We start from the raw sequence: 22,652 nt of genomic DNA, 5'->3' as shown, positions 1-22,652 counted from the left end.
GTGGGCTACTTTCTGGAGTACATACATAACTTTAGAATGACATATTTCTTTTTTAAATGTACATGTATTTTACTCACTTTTGTTGATGTTGATTTTGTTTCCTATGAAATATTCCAGGTTCTTTGGGACAGGGCCATGTAAGATATTGATTTTACTATTGCTCCATTGACAATGCTACTAAAAATGATAATGACATATACTTTTCTTGGGCAGTCGGGAAAAGGACAGTGGAATTGTAACCATATAATTAGTGGAAGAAGATTTGGAATGATGCCTTTTCCCTCCAACCAAGGCACATCTTTCTCACAACATCTTTGGGCTTCCTAAAGGCTGTGTATATTTGTACACACAAGGCTATATTTACTGAGCCTTGAGTTCACTCAACGTGGACTGACCAAATGTCATAGGGATCAGGTCAGACACATGGCCACTGTGTCTGAGAATTTATATTTCCACAGTATTTAGTAGGTGCTGTGTATGTAAACATTTCATACAAATTTTCAGAGTGAACTAAGTTGCATTGAGAAGAGATGAGTCAGCATTTACTACAATTTAGACACTTCCTGTAGAATACATTTGAATGTAAGTGCCCTTTACTATTAGTAATTGTTGTGAATTTCTGTGATATCATAACAATATTGCTGGTGATTGAAAGTATGACTTCATGTAAGAAAACCACTTCTCAAATTTTTAAAACTATTTTTTAACACACGGAATTACACACAATACAAAATACTTGTTTTACAGGTTGCAACCTTTACAGTTCTGAGTACAGTTACAGTAATGTAAGTTATACTAGTGCATTCACTTAGAGCATAGTTACTTGACTTCATTGGCTTATCACAAAGCCAAGAAAGAATTATTTGCTTACATTGATTTCTAGTCTTTGAGTTAAAAAAAAGAAAATTATTTCTACCTTCTATATTATATGTCAGGTTGATAAACAATGTCAACAACTAAGTAGTCTCTTCTATAACTGGGGGTTGTATCCCACTAGCTCTTTTACATTGTGAGTCCTAAGGCTCTGATTAACTATGTCCATCAAATTGTCATTATCTCAGCTTTCAAGAAAATTATATCATCTTTGGTAACAGGCTGCCAACAAACAGAAACTATAGATTACACCAATTTTTTCCAAAGAATCCTGTATTTTAATGAATAGCTGAATAAATAGACATTAATTATGAAATTCACATTAAGATAGAAGAAAATTCAAACATTCTGATTGCTTTGTCTCTTAAATTGGATAGCTATGACAAAACATACTATTTGTGTTAGGATAAAAATAAACTGAATTACAGGACTATAACTGAGGAGTGCTGGCAGATATATACAGGAACCTGGAGGAGCCATAAAACAGACATGTTTATATGTACATTACTTTTCTTTCTGTTTGTATGAAGAAACATTGCCTTATAAAAATGGGAAAGCACACAATAGACCACATGCAATGCAAAAGGACTAATACAATGTATACTGCAGAATAACCAAATAAGACACAAGAACTAGGGGCTTAACACAGAATTTCAGAGCAAGGGGAAAAAAAACAATAATAACAACAAAAAATGGGAAGGAATTGAAACCTGGAATGCTTTCTTATTGAGGTTTCAGAATATAAATTTGACTAGCAAGCCTCTTGATAGTTTTTAAAAGTTCCCACTCGACCACCTATGGTTTAAGTGTAGAGCTAAAAATAAACCATCATATTATACAAAACTTTGTATATTAGCATACAAAAGGTAACAATTTACTTTTTGTATAAAATATAACCTTTTGATAGTATATTTATTTCACATATGTATAAATATAACCCAAAGAATATGTTTTAAGTATTTCTACCAAAATATTCTTTACAAAAGTTTACAAAACAAGTTATTTATATTTACAGATTACCACAGAAAAGATTCTGGGCCAGTGATATTGGTGCTGTGGAAAGGAAAGAAATGCCTGGAAATAGGTTAAAGATCCGAAGAAAGCTTTGCAAAACTTTCACAGCATTTTCTTGAACAAATATGGAAAGACGTGGCATCTAAATGACTTCATTAAACCACACATGGTATTTAAATGTGTGAATACATAACTCAAAGGTTGAGAGTAACCTTTGTGCCTATAGAATTAGGAAAATGATAGGGATATATTGTATTCACCCAAATTTGCGCATCTTCTCCACTTTACGGTTCATGTGTGTGTGGATACTGAGAGTCAATGGCCCAGCCACAAAATACCGTTCTATGATACAGTGCTTAGACATGGGCAGGAAGAGCTTGTGCAGTGCCTGGAAAGGTATTATCCCATCTAGAAAAGAATACATAGATGGCACATTCTTATTCAGCTGCTCACCCAAGTCCATATCACATGTTCAAAGAAGGCTGTATTATTGTCTTTCCCAACTATGCTTTCCTCTAAACTCTATGAAATACTTGTGTTCTCACACATATCTTCCCCTCCTCTTCTTCCCTCAAATCAAAACATGATGCTCTCTAAACTTACTTTTGGATTCCAAGTTTTATTTTCTTACAAATCAACCTCTAATCACTGATATAACAGGAGGACCAGGCACAGTTTCACTCTACTTGGGAACAAACTAGTGGGCACCAATCACACTTAGAATATATCAGGTTAGCTGTGGCCTCATCAACTCCTGTATGGCAATGTCCTTTATTCCCTTCCAAGTGCGATCTGATGCAGACAGTTGTGTTCTGATGTCTCACTATGATTGGGATGGGTCTGGGTTACATCTAAAACTTGGTTAGGAAGTGATTGGGAAGTTTGTTGTGGAAGTCCTGATCAGGTAACACAGGTTTGCATTGGTGTTCCATTACTAGGCACAGCATCCGAATAAAGTGTAGGATACGTGGGAAAATTGTAAAAATCATGGATGAATCAAGGGGAGAAATTCTCTAATTTACTTGATGGTTTCTAGGGTCTCTGGCTTTCTCTTATTTAACATACTGTTGAAGTACTCCAAAGAAACCTATGACTTTTCAATCTTTTCTGCAAGCTTTAGGGAAACTAAATGGAAAGACAGTGGAGAAATCAAACCACACATATCTACTAGAGCAGATTATGGAATTTGTTGCTTGTTGCTTGGAACAAGTGCCTCCTCATGATACAGAGTTTGAACAGCTACAAATTCCATGACATTTCCTTCAGTGAGAAAGGAACTCAGGATGTCTGCTTTACATAATTAATTATCCGGCAACATCATAGTTCTGCTGGGATGAGTTGGATAATAAGTTCTGAAGTTTCGGCAGGGAAAAATGATCCTAATATCTTTACTTTCAGGTTGGAGATTTTAAAGGAGCATGTTCACCACTGCTGCTGCGTCCTGCTTTCCATTTTGAAGTCATCATATCTTTGTGCAGTCCAGGAAGTCAATAGTTTGGCATTTACAGTGCCTTGTAAATTCTGCCTCTGAGTGCCTGAGGTCTGCAAACTGTCTTCCCTCTGTCCTTAGGAGTTGTTTCCCAAGATTTCATCGAGATTGATGTCTTTCATCCAGTCATCGTTGCCAGGCTCTGTCTTCAACAAGGAATCAATGAAGTCCGCGTCGCTGTTCAGGACAGGGCCCATGCTTTCGGTCTGCTGGCCAAGAAAGTCAAACGCTAAATCACTGCCTTGATCAGTCCCTTGAAAAGCCTGGGAACTTTGGTTGGATGAAGGAAAACTATTGGGTGTCAGGGATGGCGGCTGGCTGACACCTGTCCTTGATTGATTCAACCCTGGTCCTGTCGGGTTCAGACTAGACAAAATTTCTGTGCTGAGCTGACTGGGCCTGAGGTTTAGACCCCTGAGAGGACCCAGGTTTTGTCCATTTAATGTCTGGTTCATCTGGTTCATAGGTCTCATCTGAACTGCTGGTGTTAACTGGGTAGTGGGCACCACTGCCCTCTGGGAAAATTGTTGGCTCCCCACAGTAGGTTGCAGGGACTGGTTTGGGGTATATGTTGCAGGAGTACCTGCAGGGAAGCGGACTCCTGTGGACTTCAGGGCTTCCTGCTGTTTGGTGGTTACTTCTTGAGAACCCCAGGTTGGTGCTGTTGTGTTGGGAGTAATCATGACATTGGATGACCTCTGTGTTGGCATGCCTGACATACTGTGGGTTAAATTTGGTCTTAATTGTTGTGAATTGCCAACAGATCCAGCTCCAAAAGTGGCCACATTGCTATTGTTATTTGGCCCTAAGGAAGATGGCCGGGGCATCAGAGGGTTGTTTTGACTGGTTATCAGTTGGTTGGTATTTCTCTGTTGGGTCAGTTGGCTCATGGGTGAAGTGATACTGTATGTGCCGGGCTGACTACAAGGCAGATTTCCATACATCCCTATGTTTTGCACGGCTGTGGATAACGATGGCATTCTTGTCCCATGCGATGTAGACATGAGGCTGGTATTTGGAGTTAAAATGGTATGTGTTGAAACTGGGTTTGTCAAAGCCTGGCTAGAGTTTAAACTCACTGCAGATGAGCCACCTAAGAAAGAGAAGATAATTATATTAATTTATAACAGTACATTATCTCCTCTTACCACAATTTGCAAAAACTCATCAACTCTGAAACTGCTTTCACATGCAAAAACATTGTAGAGTAATAATCATCAAGCATATTATGTAAAAGGTATAAAACAGATTGTTTTTGGGGGAAGTATCATCCTAGGCCACTCTTTGTTAAAACTTTAAATACTACAGAAAGAAGATGAAAATAGAATGGCTTTATTTTATACTTTGTGTGTGTGTGTTTTGTTTACTCATAATCTTATTTAATTAAAGTAACCCTTTGTGTAGCTGTTCGTTATTGCTTCAGATCCAAATTATTTCTTTTCTTTTCTTTCTTTTTTTTTTTTTTGTTTTGAGGTAAGGTCTCACTGTGGCCCAGGCTGACCTAGAATTCACTATGTAGTCTCAGGGTGGCCTTGAATCTACAGAGATCCTCCTACCTCTGCCTCCCAAGTGCTGGGATTAAAGGCGTGTGCCACCACACCAAGCTATTTCTGTTTTTATATTAACAACTTCCATGATTGTATACAATATCCCATGGTAGTGCACTCCCTCCCCCCTATTTTATAATTTTTATGTTATTCATTTTCTGAAATCCTTGAAGTAATAGGTAATCTTTCATTCTGTCTTTATTTGTTTATTTATTTATTTGTTTTTTTCAGGTTGGGTCTTACTCTAGCCCAAGCTGACCTTGTACTCACTCTGTAGTCCTAGGCTGGCCTTGAATTTATGGCAATCATCCTATCTGCCTCCTGAGTGCTGTGATTAAAGGCATGTACCACCATGCTTGGCTCAATCTTTCATTTTGAATTAACTTTATTATGTTCCAAGTACAAAGGTTGCAAAGTTGATTAGTTCATGTTACTGTTCACCCCAGAGTCCAAATAAGAAAGTGGGGATAAATTCTGTTCATGGATACTACATTTTTACTCTAACCTATGGCCTTAAAAGTCATGTCCCATTTCCATTTTCATCATGTTCATTCAAGAAGTAGCCAGAAGTGGCTCCCTTATGTCCAAAGGACAAAGTCTCATCTCTGTAATCATCTGGAATTTGATGTAATCTGTGCTTTGGTGATCATTTCCATATGGAAATGACTTTACTCTAGGCCACATGGTAAATAAAGCATTGCTATTGAATGGCCACTTTTACTCATCTATTTCCCTCTCACATGATATATTTTGCCACCTTAAGTCCCAGCTTTTCTTCATGTCTCAAGCCAAGGCCAGCAATTCCCTGTAAAGCTTTCTTTGATATTCTAGCCTCATAGCTAGCATCCATTTAGCACCTAGGCCATCCATGGAACCTCGCCTGCCAGCTAAATTGATGTTTGTCAAAAATTGATTGATTGGCTGTGGGGCAGTAACTCAATCACAGGCTTCTGAAGCAGAAGGCTCCATACCATGTTAAGTCGCTAGTCAACACATTTGAATAATCCTGACTTGGTGAAGTCAAAGTCATCTTGGGGAAACATCTCAAGAGGCAAAAGTAAAGTGCCAGGGAAGAGGGGGAAAGTGCCTTACATGATAAATTCCACAGGAGAAAGAATTTTCACCTGTTTTGTTCACTGTCATATTCCCTGGGTCTAGTTGGTGACACAAAGTTCATATTCAATTGAATTTTGGTTGACTGAATGAATGCCAGATTGAAGCAAAGACACAACTCAGAAAAGATACTCTCATAAAAACACTCTTCCCGAAGAAAATCAGATGGACCCAGGAAATCAGAAGTATAGAAACACACACTCACATATATATGACATGAGTTAGGTAAGAAACATTCACACAACTAAAACCTTAGGGTTTTCCCAGCTACTTCATATCATATGCCACCCAGCAGGCTGATAGCCAAACTAGCACAACAGCATTGTTCTTTATTTCAAAGCATGTTCCCAAGTAGACCTCACTCTCCTTCAAAGGAGAAGGAGATTTGTAGCTTCTGGCAGCTCTAGTCTTCACACAGGAATCTGCACTGTTCAATGGACAGGAAATGTTTGATAAAGAGCAATCAGAGCCCAGGCAGGAGGACCTTAGCAAAGACTGAGAGTATATACCATGTCAGCGAGTTTAAGCAGTATCACCTTCATATCTGAAGACTTTGTGGCAAGGGAATTTATACTATGCAGATACTATGGGGAAAAATTCATGGGCTGGAGAGATGGCTAAGTGGTTAAGTTACTTGCCTGCAAAGCCTAAAGACCTGGGTTTGATTCCTCTGTACCCAGGGAAGCCACTTGCACAGGGTGGTGGCACATGCGTCTGGAGTTTGTTTGCAGTGGTTAGAGGAGCTGACACACCCATTCTCTCTCTCTCTCTCTCTCTCTTTCACACACACACACAAATAAATAAATAAATAAAAATAAAATATTTTTAAAAATTCAGAAGGTTTTAAGATGAGCATGTAGCTTAATGATAGAGTGCTTACCTAATATGAACAAGAGTTTGGGTTCAATCTTGAGCACTATAAAAAATTATGCCCTTATGTTCTCACAACATAATTCGAGAATTTTTATGAGGAAAGCAGTACTTTTTGACAGGCAGAATAGTAAAATTTTTATAATGATCATCACAAGACAGCAGTAACAGTTGCCATTCAGAAGTCCTATTGCATGATAGAAATTGTTACAGATTCTTCTTGTACCTCTAATGTTAACATCTGAGGAAGGGGTATTTTACTCAAAATTTTATTGTATTTTATTTTATTTTTTAATTAATTAATTTATTTATTTGAAAGCGACAGACACAGAGAGAAAGACAGATAGAGGGAGAGAGAGGGAATGGGCACACCAGGGCTTCCAGCCTCTGCAAACGAACTCCAGATGCGTGCACCCCCTTGTGCATCTGGCTAACGTGGGACCTGGGGAACCAAGCCTCGAACTGGGGTCCTTAGGCTTCACAGGCAAGCGCTTAACCGCTAAGCCATCTCTCCAGCCCTTACTCAAAATTTTAAAAAGAAGGGGTAAGGGCAATAGCTCAGAGGTTAATGGCTGTTGCTCTGTAAGACTGACAACCTGAGTTTGATTATCCACAACTCATATAAAATGAGATGTGACATGGCACACACATCTTGGATCACAATGAACCTACATCAGTTGGAGATGCCGCCAGGGCAATTTGGAAGACAGTAAGCCAGCTAGTCTGGGTGCACACACAGCAGGAAACAAGAGACTGTGTCTCAAACAAGATGATGGATGGGGAGGGCAAGCACTCTAAGGTTGTCCTTTGACCTCCACATGTGCACCATGGTGCATGCACTCATACATGAGTATGTGCACTATCACATCATATATACCACACATACATGCACTCTCACACACAAATAAACATTTAGAACAATGGAATTTGGGGGAACTTGTTAAGTATTTGACTCTCAGTAGGCATGTGGAATAATGTGCTCTGGAGCAGAGACCCTGACCCTATTGTCTTAGAATAATTTGCATGTGTGCTTTGGAAGGGAACATTGGGTGCTTATTGGGTCCATATACCCCTACCCTGCCTGTCTGAAAGGGAGCCTTGATTTTTTAGCAGTGTATTCAGGTAAAAAACCACATGTCTAAAACTTTCTTGTTGAGGGGAAGTCTAGATGCACAAATTCTGGTTGAAGGTAGAAGTAAGGAGAAGGCAGTCTGAGAAGACTGCTTTCAAAGAAACCCTGGCTCCTTTGAGAGGATATTTTATCCTCTCTTTTCTTTCCTCTTCCTGCCTGGAGTGTGCGTAAGAAGGCTGGTTATGTGGTGGCTGCAAAGCAGCCCTTAGGACTAAGCCTGCATGCTAAAGAGGCAGCAGAAAGATAAAGAAGCCTCAATTTCTGGCAACACTGTAGATTACGATCTCACTTGTAGATCACCATCCTGAGGCTCTCTGGTAAGAATGGAAAAAGAAATACTAAACATCCATGTAGAGTTTTCTACATTTCAAAGGGATCCCAGCTTCTCCAAACCCAGTCACAGGCCATGGGATAAGAGGTCATATTCCATGTCATATCTTAAATCTAAGTCTCTTTATAACCATTGAGAATTATGTCTATTTTTTTTTTTTTGAAGTAGTGTCTCACTCTAGTCCAGGCTGACCTGGAATTCATAATGTAGTCTCAGGGTGGCTTTGAACTCATGGCGCTCCTCCTACCTCCGCCTCCCCAATGCTGGGATTAAAGGTGTGTGCCACCATGCCCAGCTGAGAATTATGTCTTTATACTTAGGAAAACATAATCTCAGGGAGTGATTTTATATCCCATTTATGATTTGAGTGGAGAGAGACAACCCAGTACATCTGAAAACGTTTTAAAAGATTTGGACTCGCTGGGCATGGTGGTGCACGCCTTTAATCCCAGCACTTGGGAGGCGGAGGTAGGAGGAGCGCCATGAGTTCTAGGCTACAATGAGATGACATAGTGAATTCCAGGTCAGCCTGGGCTAGAGGGAGACCCTACCTCAAAAAAACAAAAACAAAAACAAAAACAAAAACAAAAACAAAAACAAAAACAAAAAAAAAAAAAGAAAGAAAAGAAAAAGATTAGGACTGGATTAGAGAAATGGCTCAATGGTTAAGTGTGCTTACTGTATAATCATGAGGGCCTGGGACTGCCTGAGTTCAAATCACCAGATCCCATGTAAACTGATGGGCTTGGCTACACATACCTGTAACCCCTGTCCTGTAGGGAAGCAGAAATCTGAGAATTGTCAGAGCTCTACAAGCTCTGGAATTATTAAAAAATGAGACTAAAAGGCAGAGGTAGGAAGATCACCAAGAGTTCGAGGCCACCCTGAGAATACATAGTGAATTCCAGGTCAGCCTGAGCTAGAGTGAGACCCTACCTTAGAAAACCAAAAAAAGAAAAAAAAGACTAAAGCTCAAAAGAAGACCACCAGGAAGAAGAGAAATGGAGTCAAACACCTGAGTTCCACTCCACCCACCCTAGGACAGGCAAGTGACCCTTGCCACAGGTAAGGCTATGGGGTGCCACAAGAGCACATAATGTGCACACAGCACAACAACACCACACTACAAACACACACACACACACCACATTACATATACACATATGCACACATATACACACACAGAACTCAATAAAAAGGATGGCCTTGTTCAAGTATATTTAACAACCAGAAAAAAAATTAAAAATTAGGAGTGTTCGCAGCTTTTCCTTCACAGAATGTTCTTTATGACTTCTTGGTCAGACAGAAGAAAAAGTATAACAGGAAGAAGTTAAGGAAGTAAAGAGGCTAACTTAACCTGAAAAAGTATACAGTTTGGGGCAGATATTACTTGAAGAGATGTTGAGAGGAGAAGGGAGGAATGTTATACAGTCTGGGTTTAGGAAAGTTCTTTTGGAATTCCAGAAGTGGCTGGAGAGAGATTGGTTGGTGCTTATGGTCTATTTTATATTGACAGAGATATTAAAACGCTTTGTGTTATGATTTAAATGGACTCTAAACTTTGATGTTTGGGAGAGGCTTTATAAAGACAAAACTTGATCCTCAATTGTTCCTTGGTGGCAGGTAAATTTATCTTTGAAGGAGAAGTCTTGAGCCTATGACCTCATAGGTATAAAGAAAAAAAGACTAAGTTTTATGCAAGTTACACATAGGGACCGAAAGGGAGAAGTCTCTGCCTTCTTGACACTCCCTGAGTCAAGAGACATTGTTGGGAGAAGAATGGCTGAATCTAACAGTTAGACTATGTATACCTTTTGAAATTCTCACAAGCAGTTGGAAAAATAGTGAAGATGTGAACCCAGGACAATAACAAACTATTAAGAATGGGTGAAAAGATCAAGTGTGCTCTTCTTTGGTGGGATTGGTAAAACGGTTTCATATCATAGTCTAGGCTGGCCTGGAACTCACTATGTACCCCAGGCTAGACTTGTACTCATGGCAATTCTCCTGCTTCAGTCTCCCAAGTGCTGGAATTATAGATATGAGTTGCCACCCACAGCTCTAAGTATGGTCTGGATTAAAATATATGTATTTTGTTTATCTATTTGCAAGGAGAGAGGGAAAGAGAGAGAAAAAATCAGTATGGGCACAGCAGGGCCTCCTGCTACTGCAAATGAACTCCAGATGCATGTGCCACTTTGTTCATCCTGCTTTACATGGGTACTGGGGAATAATAAGTGTCATCAGGCTTTGCAAACAAGTCCTTTTAGTGGCTGAGTCATTTCTCCAGTGTGAATGTGAAAGGGTAATGGGAGCCAGTGCAAGCTTCTAGGAAAGCTATCAGTCAAATATGGAGGAACCGCTGAGAACGGAATAGCTTTCCTTCCTCACAGTCATGTTTTGCAGAGCTCAAAGGACACTTACCAGCATACTGAGCAGCTGGCTGTACATTGCCCATATTTCTCCTTTGGTCTTTGTAATCTGGGGGTGGTCTTGTCAAATGTCGGTTTATTTGATCTTGTGAAACAATTTTCTCCTTGAAAAGAGAAATGAGAACATATTAAAGTATATCATCACTTTTTCACTTACAAAAATGCATGTGATATTTCAAAAATGTAAGAATACAAGGACAACTTGGCTGGCGCACATTTGCAATCCACACATCTGGAGGCAGAGGGAGGAGGAATGCAAATTCAAAGGCACACTAGGCTATGTATCAAGACTCTCTATCTTAAACAAAGAAACAGAACAAATTTTGCATCAAGTGTGCAGATCCTGATTTATTTGGTCATACAAATTCAAGGACAAATCTTTGCAATTTTAATTAACATCCTGCATGGAAATGCTATTTCTACTGTGCTATAGTATTCAACATGTTTTGGGTCTTGTGACTGTGTTTCCTTTATTTTGCAATTAGATTTAAGTTTGAATGGAATTTCTATGAGTTTTGAGATGGAAGTTCTAGTTTTTTATAGCAGGACCAATATGCAATTGTATTTATATACAACTTCAATGCCATAGACTATGCAAAGTAGGGTTGCCAGGTAAAATTGAGAATACCCAAGCATTCTGTATTTTTATTTGCTAGGCCCTTAGGAAGAGATATCAGGAGGTAAGATAACCCATCAGGTGCTAGCATAGGTTCTATATGCATAGTAACTCTTTCTACCCTTTCATAATAAATCCTCCAAGGTAATTGTGATTATTTACACTTAAAAGAAGAGAATATGGAAGCTAAGTTAAATGAAGTAATTTACCAAGGTCACACAGTGGCAGAGATCATTTCCTGAACCAGACACTCTGGGTCCTTCCTGCCACTCAATACAAGGACCCCTTGCTACTCTGTTTTTTCAGTGTCTAATTAGAAAAGCACAGAATGGTTCCAGCTCTCTTCTTTTATTTCTTCTGGTACCAGCTACCTGCATATCCTAATAGTAGGTGAGTTTGGGAGCTAAGAGAGGAAATAGGGACATTCTTTTATTGCCATCAATGCACTCATCTGAGGGCCACCAAGGAACATTCCTACTGAAGTCATTCCTCTTTGTAGCTAGAGACAGCATACCTGGACAGTCATGGGTATCTCCAGGCTGCATATTAGAAAAAAAATCTATCATGAGTTGGGACTTTTGGTGGTTTAAGGAGTGACTAAAGAAGTGGAATGTTTTCCTAAATCGAGGATAAGAGTTACCTATTTAGCATGAGACAGCAATGTTTGATATTTTGTGGATCACATGGTAACCTTATTTGAATCTGTTTTAGAAAAATGTTTCATTTTATCATGGTATCAGAATAACCCTGTCTGAAGGTGATATTTGATGAAATTATTCATGTTAAACAAGAGCAAACTGCCTTGACTATGAATATCTGGTGATGACAGGGAGGCCTGCCCTTTTCTTTTCTCTTTTCTTTTCTTTTCTTTTCTTTTCTTTTCTTTTCTTTTCTTTTCTTTTCTTTTCTTTTCTTTTCTTTTCTTTTCTTTTCTTTTCCTCTCTGTATAACAAGAAGTTTGTGGGATTGCTTCACTGTAATTTTGTATGTACTCTAAAGTAACACAGATAAGAATAACTGAGAGAGGTAGAGACCAAGCACTGTAATTATAGAAAGGTCAGTAGAAAACACTGTCAGCTGGAAGCCAAATGTGTATTGCCTCACTTAGGGTTCACTTAAATTGTGTGCTTCTGTTTTCATCAAACTCCAAACTTCCTCACTGCAAGTCTACTGTTTGGGTGAGGCCAAGAAGGGCCTTAAAAGAAAATCAAACCAAATTCATTACTTGTTTGTAAGAAAAACAACTTGAAAGACTCATAGAAGTTTCTGGACACCAAGTAATTCATATTAAACATAATTTTGATGAGCTAAGTATAAATGAACCAAAAACATATAGATTATGTTTCCTTTAAAATAGGTTTACAAATGAAGGGAAAAAATGGTCAGTGAAACTCATTTTTGGTTTTGCCCAAACCCTAAATGTTTAAGAAACAGCTTGTGATCTTCCATGCATTGCAGTGTGACAGTGACCACGCATTGCAGTGTGAGAGTGACCACGCATTGCAGTGTGACAGTGACCACGCATTGCAGTGTGACAGTGACCACGCATTGCAGTGTGACAGTGACCACGCAGCCCTGTTGTAAACTTGTAAAACTGACAGTTTTGATTTTTAAGCCAAGCATGGACTTTCTTTTCCAAGAAGTAGTATATATATATGTATGTATATATGAAATTATGTGTTTCTATGATTTGTATTAGTGACAAGATGTGTCTGTGTGTGTGTACAGAGACAGAGAAAGTATATTATCATGTATGTGATAATTGATTCCCAATCACAGACTAGATTTCAAATCCAGACTTATTATAATGCCTCTTCAAGCTAATAAATTTTTATCTCTCCAAAGGCTTAGTTGCTGTTGCTTAAAGAGTTAATACCTACATCTCTGGAAAGTTGAACTTCTTAAATTATCTTTTGCCAAATGATTTAGATGCAATGACCTTGCATAGCATGAAATTGCCATGTTTTCACTTGATGTTGAAGGGTAGTGAACCCCAGACACCAATATTGAATGGAGAAAGCTATGTTTTATAAAAGAATGACATTCTCGTTGTGCACAAATGTTAACTCACAGGCCACCCTGATGTTGCCTCTGTTAAATTGAAATTTCATTTATCAATTAATTTTTCAAGAAAATCCAATCTTTTATATCTTCAAGCCTGTGCTATAAATCATTTGCTATAGTATATTAGTATGTGCCTGTCTTGCTTTGGTTTCCTGTGCAAATGTGAGTTGTGAATAACTATAGCACCTTCCACTGTGAGGATGATACTCTAATTCTGTAAAACCTCAGTATAGTGCCTGGCACACAGTAGGGGAACAAAACATGTTGTATGATAATCATTGTAGTAAAAACAGCTCATTTTCTCTCTCTCCCTCTGTTTTACTGGCTGGAGAATGACAGAGTAAGGATAACAAACTTTTGTGAGAAAACATTTCAATTTAGGTGCCCATAGGGTATTGCCAACTCACAGGGATGACTACAGAGCACATTCTAGTGTAAAGTGGTATCAAAGTGATTCTTCTTGGATATGCTAAACACTATATTACTATCAATGGTGTCCACACAAATGGATGCGAATGGCGAATCAAACCCAAAGAAGCGCAGCCTCGTTCTCATTCATCACTCAGCTTATGCCACTGCCCTTTGCACCTGTTCCACTGTGACTCAGCTGCGGCTTAGGCCAGTGCACCCAGGGAATGTGAGCACTACCACTTTTAATCACAGCCTTCTTCTTAAATTTTTTAATATTTTATTTTATTTTGCATTTTCGAGGTAGGGTCTCACTGTAGCTCAGGCTGGCCTGGAAATCACTCTGTAGTCTCAGGGTGGCCTTGAATTCATGGCAGTCCTCCTACCTCTGCCTCCTGAATTCTGGGATTAAAGACATGCATCACCACGGCCGGATAATATTTTATTTTTATTTATTTATTTGAGAGACAGAAAGAGAAGGAAAGAGAGAATAAGCACACCAGGGCCTCCAGCCTCTATAAACAAACTTCAGACACATGTTATGCCTTGTGCATCTATTTGGCTTACTGGGGAATCAACCCTGGGTCCTGTGGCTTTGTAGGCAAGCACCTTAACCGCTAAGCCATTTTTTTTTTAGCCCAATCACAGCCTTTCAGTCTAAGCTAAAAATCCAGAAATTCATTCTTGGCATGTTATAATTGATCAAATCAGTAGTGTTAACAGGAATAGTAAAAGTGTGGCCAGTAAGTCAATTTGGGATGCCATGTTTTCTGTTGTCTTCATCTTTCTTCCTGAGCTCTTTAGATTATAAGTGTTAGGTCGGGACAAAATGGAGTTACAGCAGGAGGGTGACAGAGATAAGGAAGGGGGTCATCCACATTACTCAAGGAACTGCCCAGCTATTATCCCTTCATTGCCTAATAATGCCCCAGGTCTAGGCGTCCTGCATTTATCTCTCAGGACACCAGGTTATTGTTCTGGTGTCACACCCTGGCTATCTTAGATCTCCCCTAAAGAAACCTTTCTTTTACTTCCCCCTTCCTCACCGTTCCCCAACTGAAGAGCTCTATATAGCCCACTATCTGTAACCCAGTCCTGGCAGCTTGTGTCCCCCCCTCCACCCAGTAAAAGCTTCCATCTTTGCCTCAGAGTGGTGTCTGTGGTCTTGGTCACTCCGGAACCTTACAATAAGAATGGAAGGAAAGGAACAGGAGGAAGGAAGAGGTAGGAGAGCTAAAGATTTCAAAACTAGATTTGTAGCAAAACAGTGTGTCACTTTATGATCCAATCAGTGGCTTTCCTGCACCTTTCACTTTAGGTCATCTGAAAGCTTGTTTCTCTCCATTCAAGATCATTCATGATCTTGATCAAGATCTCATTCTAGATCAGGTGAGTCACTGTCTACAAGTCCACTTTACATGCTGAGGTTGCCCAGCTTACTCCACTTTCCATGCCTTGTTGGTTAAACCTTTTACTACGCATTTCCTAGTTCACAATACAGTCATAAACTAACCAATAAACATAGTATCAGAGTTGCATCTTTTGGTCTTTGGTCCACCATCTACTTAGGATGATAGACCCTAACTACTCTTTCTATTAAGTACTCAATCTTGCAACATTAAAATCAAATTTTACCTTTTCTAATAGACCATCCAATATTTTTTTCAAGGTTGAATTTAGACATTTTGTCTCACTGGCCTACTTCTTTAGTATAATGCAAGGCTGAAAGTTCTACTTCTTGTTTAAATTCCCTAAAATCCTTCCCACTATTTGTAAATCATGTGAATTCTACTTTATCAAGCCCCACCCTTGAGATCTTGTCTGTAACTTCTTTATCTTTGGGCACATTCTATGTCTTAACAAATGTAATGAGGGAATGTCCTTTGTGTCTCTGTGTCTTTAATATGCTGGATATTTAGGCGGAACAGCCCATTATGCTTCCTCTTATCTCCTGCTACACCTTTTCATTTTTAGTATGTAATTTCCTCTCTAAAACCATTTATAGTAATTCTCACAACATATCATTTAATCACATGCATTACAATTGCCTAAGTTATTTGACTTCCCCAGTGGGCTCTAAGCTTTTTTAAGGCAATGACAGGGACTGTCTTATTTGTGACTGCTTCTTCATCCGTGGTATATTAATATTAATTATTGTACTTAACAACTCCACAGGTTTGTGACTGTTTTTAAAAAGTTTCTTGAATATAAAATTATTTGATTTTATTTTTCTCTTTTTGTCATGCTGAGGCCCAAAAGGGCCTCATACATGCTAGGATAACACTTTACTTCTTTCTCTGTTTTCCTTTGTAGGTTAATTCTGATCTATCAAGCCCCACTCTCTGGCTTCTCATCTCTGGCCTCCTTGTCTGCCACTTCTTCACCCTGAGCACATTTTCTGTACTGGCAAATGTAACATGACCCTTGAGGTATTTAACTTTGCACCTTCTTTTTTTATTATTATTATTTCATTTGGCCAAATAATTTGAAAGGAGAAAATGATACTACTGTGGATTGGACTGTAGTCTTAAAAGATAGAATTTGGACCAGATGTTGTATATAAACATGTTTGAGAATACAGAGAAATAAAAGATGAATATTAAGGTAGGGTTAATGTTTGGGTATTGTTTGGGGAAAATAATTTTGCTTTTTTTTCTCTCTCGAGGTAGGGTATCTCTCTAGCCTAAGCTGACCTGGAATTCACTATGTCATTTACAGGCTGGTCTTGAGCTCACAGTGATTTGCCTACCTCTGCTTCTCAAGTGCTGGGATTAAAGGCATGCATCACCCCATGCCCAGGAGACAGAAAGAGAGAGAGTGAGAGAGCAAGAGCGAGAGCGAGAGCGAGAGAGAGAGAGAGAGAGAGAGAGAGACAATAGGCACAGCAGAGCCTCTAGCTGCTGAGAATGAACTCCACACATATGTGCTACTTTCTGCATCTCGCTTTATGTGGGTAAAGAGGAATCAAACTCAGATCAGTAGATTTTCTGGGCCTTAGCCGCTGAGCCATCTCTCTAAACCCTAATTTTGCCTTTCTCAAAAGGCCACACAGATATGGTAAAAATGGGAAATATATTTTTAATTTTATTTAAAAATATGCTCCATTTTAGATGGTTTGTTGTTTTGGAAGCCAACTCTTTGTTGTGAAATTACTGTCAGACTGGCTTCTTAAACTCCTTTTAAAGCTCATTTACCTCAAAAAAAAAAAAAATACGTTTGGAGTTGAATTGATTAAAATTTAGCTCACTATTTCCACCCCTAGGGGCTGGGAACAACTCTGATTTCTGTTACTTGATTCAAATGCCCATACTGGTTGTTCTAGACATTCCTGGGCTGGGCAGGGCTAGGCAGCCAGGGTCTGTGCATTCCAAGAGCCCAGCAGCTGGTAAATCAAGTTGTTTTTCCCCCTGCAGTACTTTAAATGTATGGAGTTAACCTCTCCTGTAGCCAGGGCTCCCTTGCTGCCGTCACATTAGGCAAAGAGAAAAGGACACTAAATAGCAGAGGAAAAGAATGAGCTCCTTCTCTTGGGCCAACAGCTACTGTGTACAGTAGAAGTCAGTGGTGGGGAGTGGGTGGGGGGGAGTTTACCGTGTCAGCCAGCATTTGCTGCTGCAGGAGAAGCTGCTGTTTCTGCTCCATGATCTGTCTCTGGAGGGTCTGCTTCTTTCCCAGCAGCTGCTGACTCAGCAGGGACTGCTGGGAGTTCACGAAACCACTTCCAGTGTTTGGATTTGAACAGGAGTTGGAACTTGGGCTGGGGCCTGTGTTCTGGCCTACCACAGAGTGTTGGTCCTGCAGAAGAGCAAAGGGGGAAGGCACTATGAATTAAAAGAAAAAAAGTATAACATAAAGATGGTAAACTGAGATTCCAAACATTGTTCATCCTGTAAAAGATCACATATGGTGGACAAGTTGCATATTGGAGAATTGCTTTTGAAATATAGAAGAAATAATCATGTATTACAGTAACAAAGCAGGTTTGCAACAGGCCACTGGAGAAGTTCCTCTCTGACTCATGGGAGAGTGTTCACATTCCAGAAGGTGTTTATGGAACCTCAAAGAAAACAACCACGAAAACACACAGTAAGTCTCTCATCTTCTCAGGAACAAACAGGTCATACAGCAACAAGCCCTTTCTTTCCTATAAGTCAGTGTGCATTTATTATTGCTTATCCTACAAGGAAAATGCTATTTCTGTGCATGCATTTAAAAACTGAATAACCATTCTGAACTGAAGGCATTTTGCCATGCCTATCTTTCTGTGATCACAATGGGAAGGCTCACAAGGTTCTTTTTTGCAAACACTCAAAAACTTGGAAAAGACCATTTCTTAAAGCCTTAATTTTATTTCCTACTCAATGACTCATGACTCAGAGCATTATATAGTGAAAGAATACACAACTCATTGACAATAAGTAAAAACAGACATTGTATATCAAATACTATTGGACACTGGTAAATTGCTATTTTAATCTGAGGACTCTGCCAGTTTTTAGACTTTGACAGATTAGGACCCTTCAGAGTAGAAAGCTAAGCCCAGTGAAATATTCTCATTAATTCCTAATGAAGTGTTAAGAATTGAGCTGTGTACTAGTGGGGTTCCTAGGAGACTAGAAAACATCATCTCCTTAGAGAATTTATCACATAAGTAAGGGTGAAAATGTTTATGTATATAAATTAAAAAATATTTGCAATCAAAATTCAGATTATGTGATAGAAGCACAAAGACACAGGTCTTCACCCATTGATGACTATTCTTTCAGGGGGTGGGCAGGTTATTTTGTAAGTTCCTGGCTCCAGAGATTCAAGGGCTACAGACTAGGTACCTGATACCTGCTCAACTGATTTCTGATGCTCATTAGTCAGGGAATCCACTTTGATATATGATAGTAATAAAGTCCAACTGTTATTTTCCCACTTGACTGTATAAATTTTCAGCAGATAAAAAGAAAAAGATTTCTCACAATGCCTAATAAGTAGTAGAGGTGGTATACCATTTGTGGAAATTATCTTCTCTTATATTCCATTTTCTTTAGTTATTTACTAAACTGTTGGGAATAAAGACATCAATACAAATCTTGGTCCTGCAGAAAGTATGGTGTTGCTGTAATACTCCTAGGGGCTACAGAGTTTATGAGCTGTCTCAACAGTAAAGTTATGTAGAATAATCCTAACAATGGTCACCCTCTTGGGTTTATAATGACTAGTCAGCATGCTTAGTGTCCTCTGTGACTTGTCTCAAGTGCTCCTTCTAACAAAACAATGAGCAAGAACTTGAATTTGCACCTCAGTTTTGTACATGATAAATCTGAGTTCAGAGAGGCCACAGAGCTGTGAGAATCTGAAGCCAGGTTTGCCTGCTACAGGACCCTTCTCCATCTCTGTGCTCAACTGCCTCTCAGCTGAGGCAGCAAGCACTGACGAGATGTTTTTGTGTTTTAAGCCTGTGACAATCCATGTGTTTCTGTAGCACTCTGTTCAGGACTGAGTGCCCTCAGATCAGGCAGGTAGAAGGGAAGTATGGAGAAGGGCCAAGACTATAAGATTCTTTACCAAGTGTCCAAACTAATCAGAGCCATCTCTAGGGTACGTCCTCCAAGCAGCTTAAAGAGTTTCCACTAATATTTTTATCCCCCAGTGACCAGTCAATTCTTTTAACTATTTAAAATTATTTTTGTAACTTCCATATTTTATTTTATTTTTTTGCAAGCAGAGGAAGAGAGAGAAAGGACACACCAAGAGGGCCTCTTGCCACTGCAAACAAACTCCAGATGCACATGCTACTTTGTGTTTCTGGCTTTATGTGGGTACTAGGGAACTGAACCCTGGATGGCAGGCTTTGCAAGTAAGTGCCCTTAACCACTTGCCATCTCCCCAGCAACTTCCATATAGTAAAATGATATGAACATAATGCAAGGGCTTATGCTAGAAAGACAATGTTTATAAAAGGTCTGCTGGGGCTCATGACAATAGTTGGCATCCAGTCTTCAGAGTGCTTGCTTAACTAAGGGGTGCTCTGCTGCCATACATCTAGGACTTAAGCTAGTCATGGAAACTTCTTGCATGGAAGTGGCTGAGGAAACTGAAACAAATGCTGGAAACACACAATCTGTTACATAATTGCATGCTTTGGTCATTTGTGCATCATCACATCATTTGTATAATTAGTATGCATAGATATGTTTGAAAATTTCCTTCTTCTTTGTGTGTTTAGTTGGTTGAGGCAGCATCTTCCTACACAAGCCAGGCTAATACTGAACTTGTTATTCAGCTGACATTGGCATAGAACTCACAATCCTGCTTCTTCATTCCTAGTGCTGGAATTACAAGCATATGCTAACGCATCTGTCTTGAAACCTTTCATTGATCAGAGAGGTCTTCTTCTTCCTCTTCTCCTCCTCCTCCTCCTTCTTTTAAATTGCAGTGACTCCTGATCACAAAATTCAAAACTCATCAAAATGCTGAGAATACATGACTTTTGAGTGCTCAGCACTAAATGGAAACATCTCCACAATGCCCTTTAAGACCCAGGAGGATTGAGGGCTGAGACATTGGGGTCCTCTCAAAATAAAGAGAGGAGAGCAGAGCATATGGCAGGGAGTGAGAAACAGGATCCAAAGACATGCACAGACAACCAGAAGTGGTGGTCAGAGGAGTAAAGCTGAGAGAGAGCATAGTAGAGACAATGGTTGGTCCTCTACTCTATGTTGATCAAAAGAGAAAAAGTATATCTTTGCTATGAAATAATTTGAAATTTTATGTCACACTTAGAGAAGAAGAGTTCCTATTTTAAAAAAAGGCTGGCAAACAGGAAGAAAAATTCAAAAGACTTCTCTAACTTTTGTGTATAGCTGTACAGGGGACAATGCATGAACTCTGAAGAGCAGTCCACCTCGATCCTTGTGCAAGTTCGAGCAGTTCCTAGCTATGTGAACTAGCTGAAGTGAATCAACCACAACAAACTTCAGTTTCCTTATCAGTAAAATAGAAATACTACTAATCCCAATTTCATGGGCTTCCTATAAGGCAAGGAAACAAGCCAAGGCCTGGCATACGGTAAGGACTTAAAGGACAGCTGCTTGTAGTTGGTAATGTCACTGCAACACATAGAAACTGTAGTCTGTTTTTGTTTATTCCCCTGTGAAGCATAAGAGACAGGCCTTGTAGATTACTGAAAGCTGTTCTGTGTCAACTCTGTCAGAGATGCATGGCTCATTTGCAGATTATGAGCTGTCTGTGATTTCCTTCATCCTCCTACTTGGAGATTCATTTGCTAATGTGTAATCTTTTCAGGTATGCATTGTTTTTATCTGGGTTGCAGAACCAGCTTAAGGTTGATATACACAATGCTACTTAATCACAGAATAGCCAATATACATTTACCAACTGCCATGTTTTTTTTTAAATTTTTTGGTCATTTTTATTCATTTATTTGATAGTGATGGAGGGAGGGAGGGGGAGGGAGGGAGGGAGAGAGAGAGAGAGAGAGAGAGAGAGAGAGAGAGAGAGAGAGAGAGAGAGAGAGAGAGAGAGAGAGAGAGAAAGAGAGAGAGAGAATGGGCACCCTAGGGCTTCCAGCCACTGTAAATGAACTCCAGACATGTGCGCCCCCTTGTGCATCTGGCTAACGTGGGTCCTAGGGAATCTAGCCTGGAACCAGGATCCTTAGGCTTCACAAGCAAGCGCTTAACCACTAAGCCATCTCTCCAGCCCCCAACTGCCATGTTTTTGTTTCCTAATTTGTAAAGTGAAGGCAATTAGTGACATTAATTAACATCAAACTAGGTAAACTTTAGAATAGTGCCAGGGACATTGTTAAGTTCTAATTTAACCTAGTAACACATAATCTTAAAATTAAATTATCCTCATGTTAATGCCAACTATTAATATTTTTTTCCTTTTACTTATATTGTGGTTATTTTTTATGTTAGAGGAATGGTTTAGAGATAATGATTTTTGTGAGGTAGCTCATACTGGGTTGCACCTGTGATGTGGTTAGTCCTCTCATGTTGTAAACATAGATTGGCCTTTGGGCTTTCCAGCTGGCCACAGATGCCACTACTGATTTTGTTATAGCTACCTATTGTACTTCTTTCTGTTACTTGCCTGGCTTGGGAAGAGCAGTTTGAGTTTGAGATCCAGATTATCTTGAATAGTAAGATGTGTACCACACATTGCACGTGCACATGCATGTGCACATGCACACACATACACACACACATTCACTCAAAGGTATTAAAGTAAAAGGTGATGCATAATAATTTCATGAGGTGGAATGGTACCTAGTAATACCTTAGGAGTAACCACCACCTCACCTACTATCAACTGAAACCACCAACTCCTCAATATACCTCAATATACTCAATATACTCAATATATACTCCTCAATATACTCAATAATGTCTCTTATATGCTAGGAAGTTTTCTATTTTCTAGAGACTAAAAAAGCACTTAGAAAGTGGGAGGAATTGGAGAAAGAAAAAAGATAGAGTGTTCCATGTTGGCAGAACTGGTGTGCTTCAAAACGATTTTCAGAGAAATCTGGAACACTACCCCTTTTGAGATTTGTAATAAAAGATATGCATGCCAAGAAAATGTAGCTTCTTTCTCTCTAATCAAGCAGATGGACTATTCTAAATTTAGTTCCATTCCTACGCAATACCAAAAATATTCTAAGACCTTTCCCCTAGAGTCCTAAGGGTTGTCCAAATTTGAAACCAGTGCTAGACTGAAGGGAAATTTCATGATTTAAAGAAAAGA

At 39.3% G+C, this 22,652-nt stretch overlaps 1 protein-coding gene across 1 annotated transcript in view; it reads right to left on the bottom strand.

Annotated features, from left to right (window-relative positions):
* Window positions 1–685: 685 nt before the first annotated feature.
* The window catches only part of Maml2 (mastermind like transcriptional coactivator 2), a 362,740-nt gene continuing 340,773 nt past the window's right edge, over window positions 686–22,652 (bottom strand). Inside the window, exons 3-5 of the mRNA XM_004661918.2 lie at window positions 17,481–17,684; window positions 10,794–10,905; window positions 686–4,469 (exon numbers count right to left, since the gene is read on the bottom strand). Of these exons, the coding sequence (XP_004661975.2) occupies window positions 3,454–4,469; window positions 10,794–10,905; window positions 17,481–17,684 (1,332 nt within the window). The 3' untranslated portion in view covers window positions 686–3,453. The remainder of the gene's footprint in view (window positions 4,470–10,793; window positions 10,906–17,480; window positions 17,685–22,652) is intronic.

The sequence above is a fragment of the Jaculus jaculus genome, chromosome 3 (genome assembly GCF_020740685.1).
Source record: "Jaculus jaculus isolate mJacJac1 chromosome 3, mJacJac1.mat.Y.cur, whole genome shotgun sequence".
Lineage (NCBI taxonomy): Eukaryota > Metazoa > Chordata > Mammalia > Rodentia > Dipodidae > Jaculus > Jaculus jaculus.
Note: the sequence above shows the minus strand (reverse complement) of the source record. Positions and strands in the feature narration are given on the sequence as shown.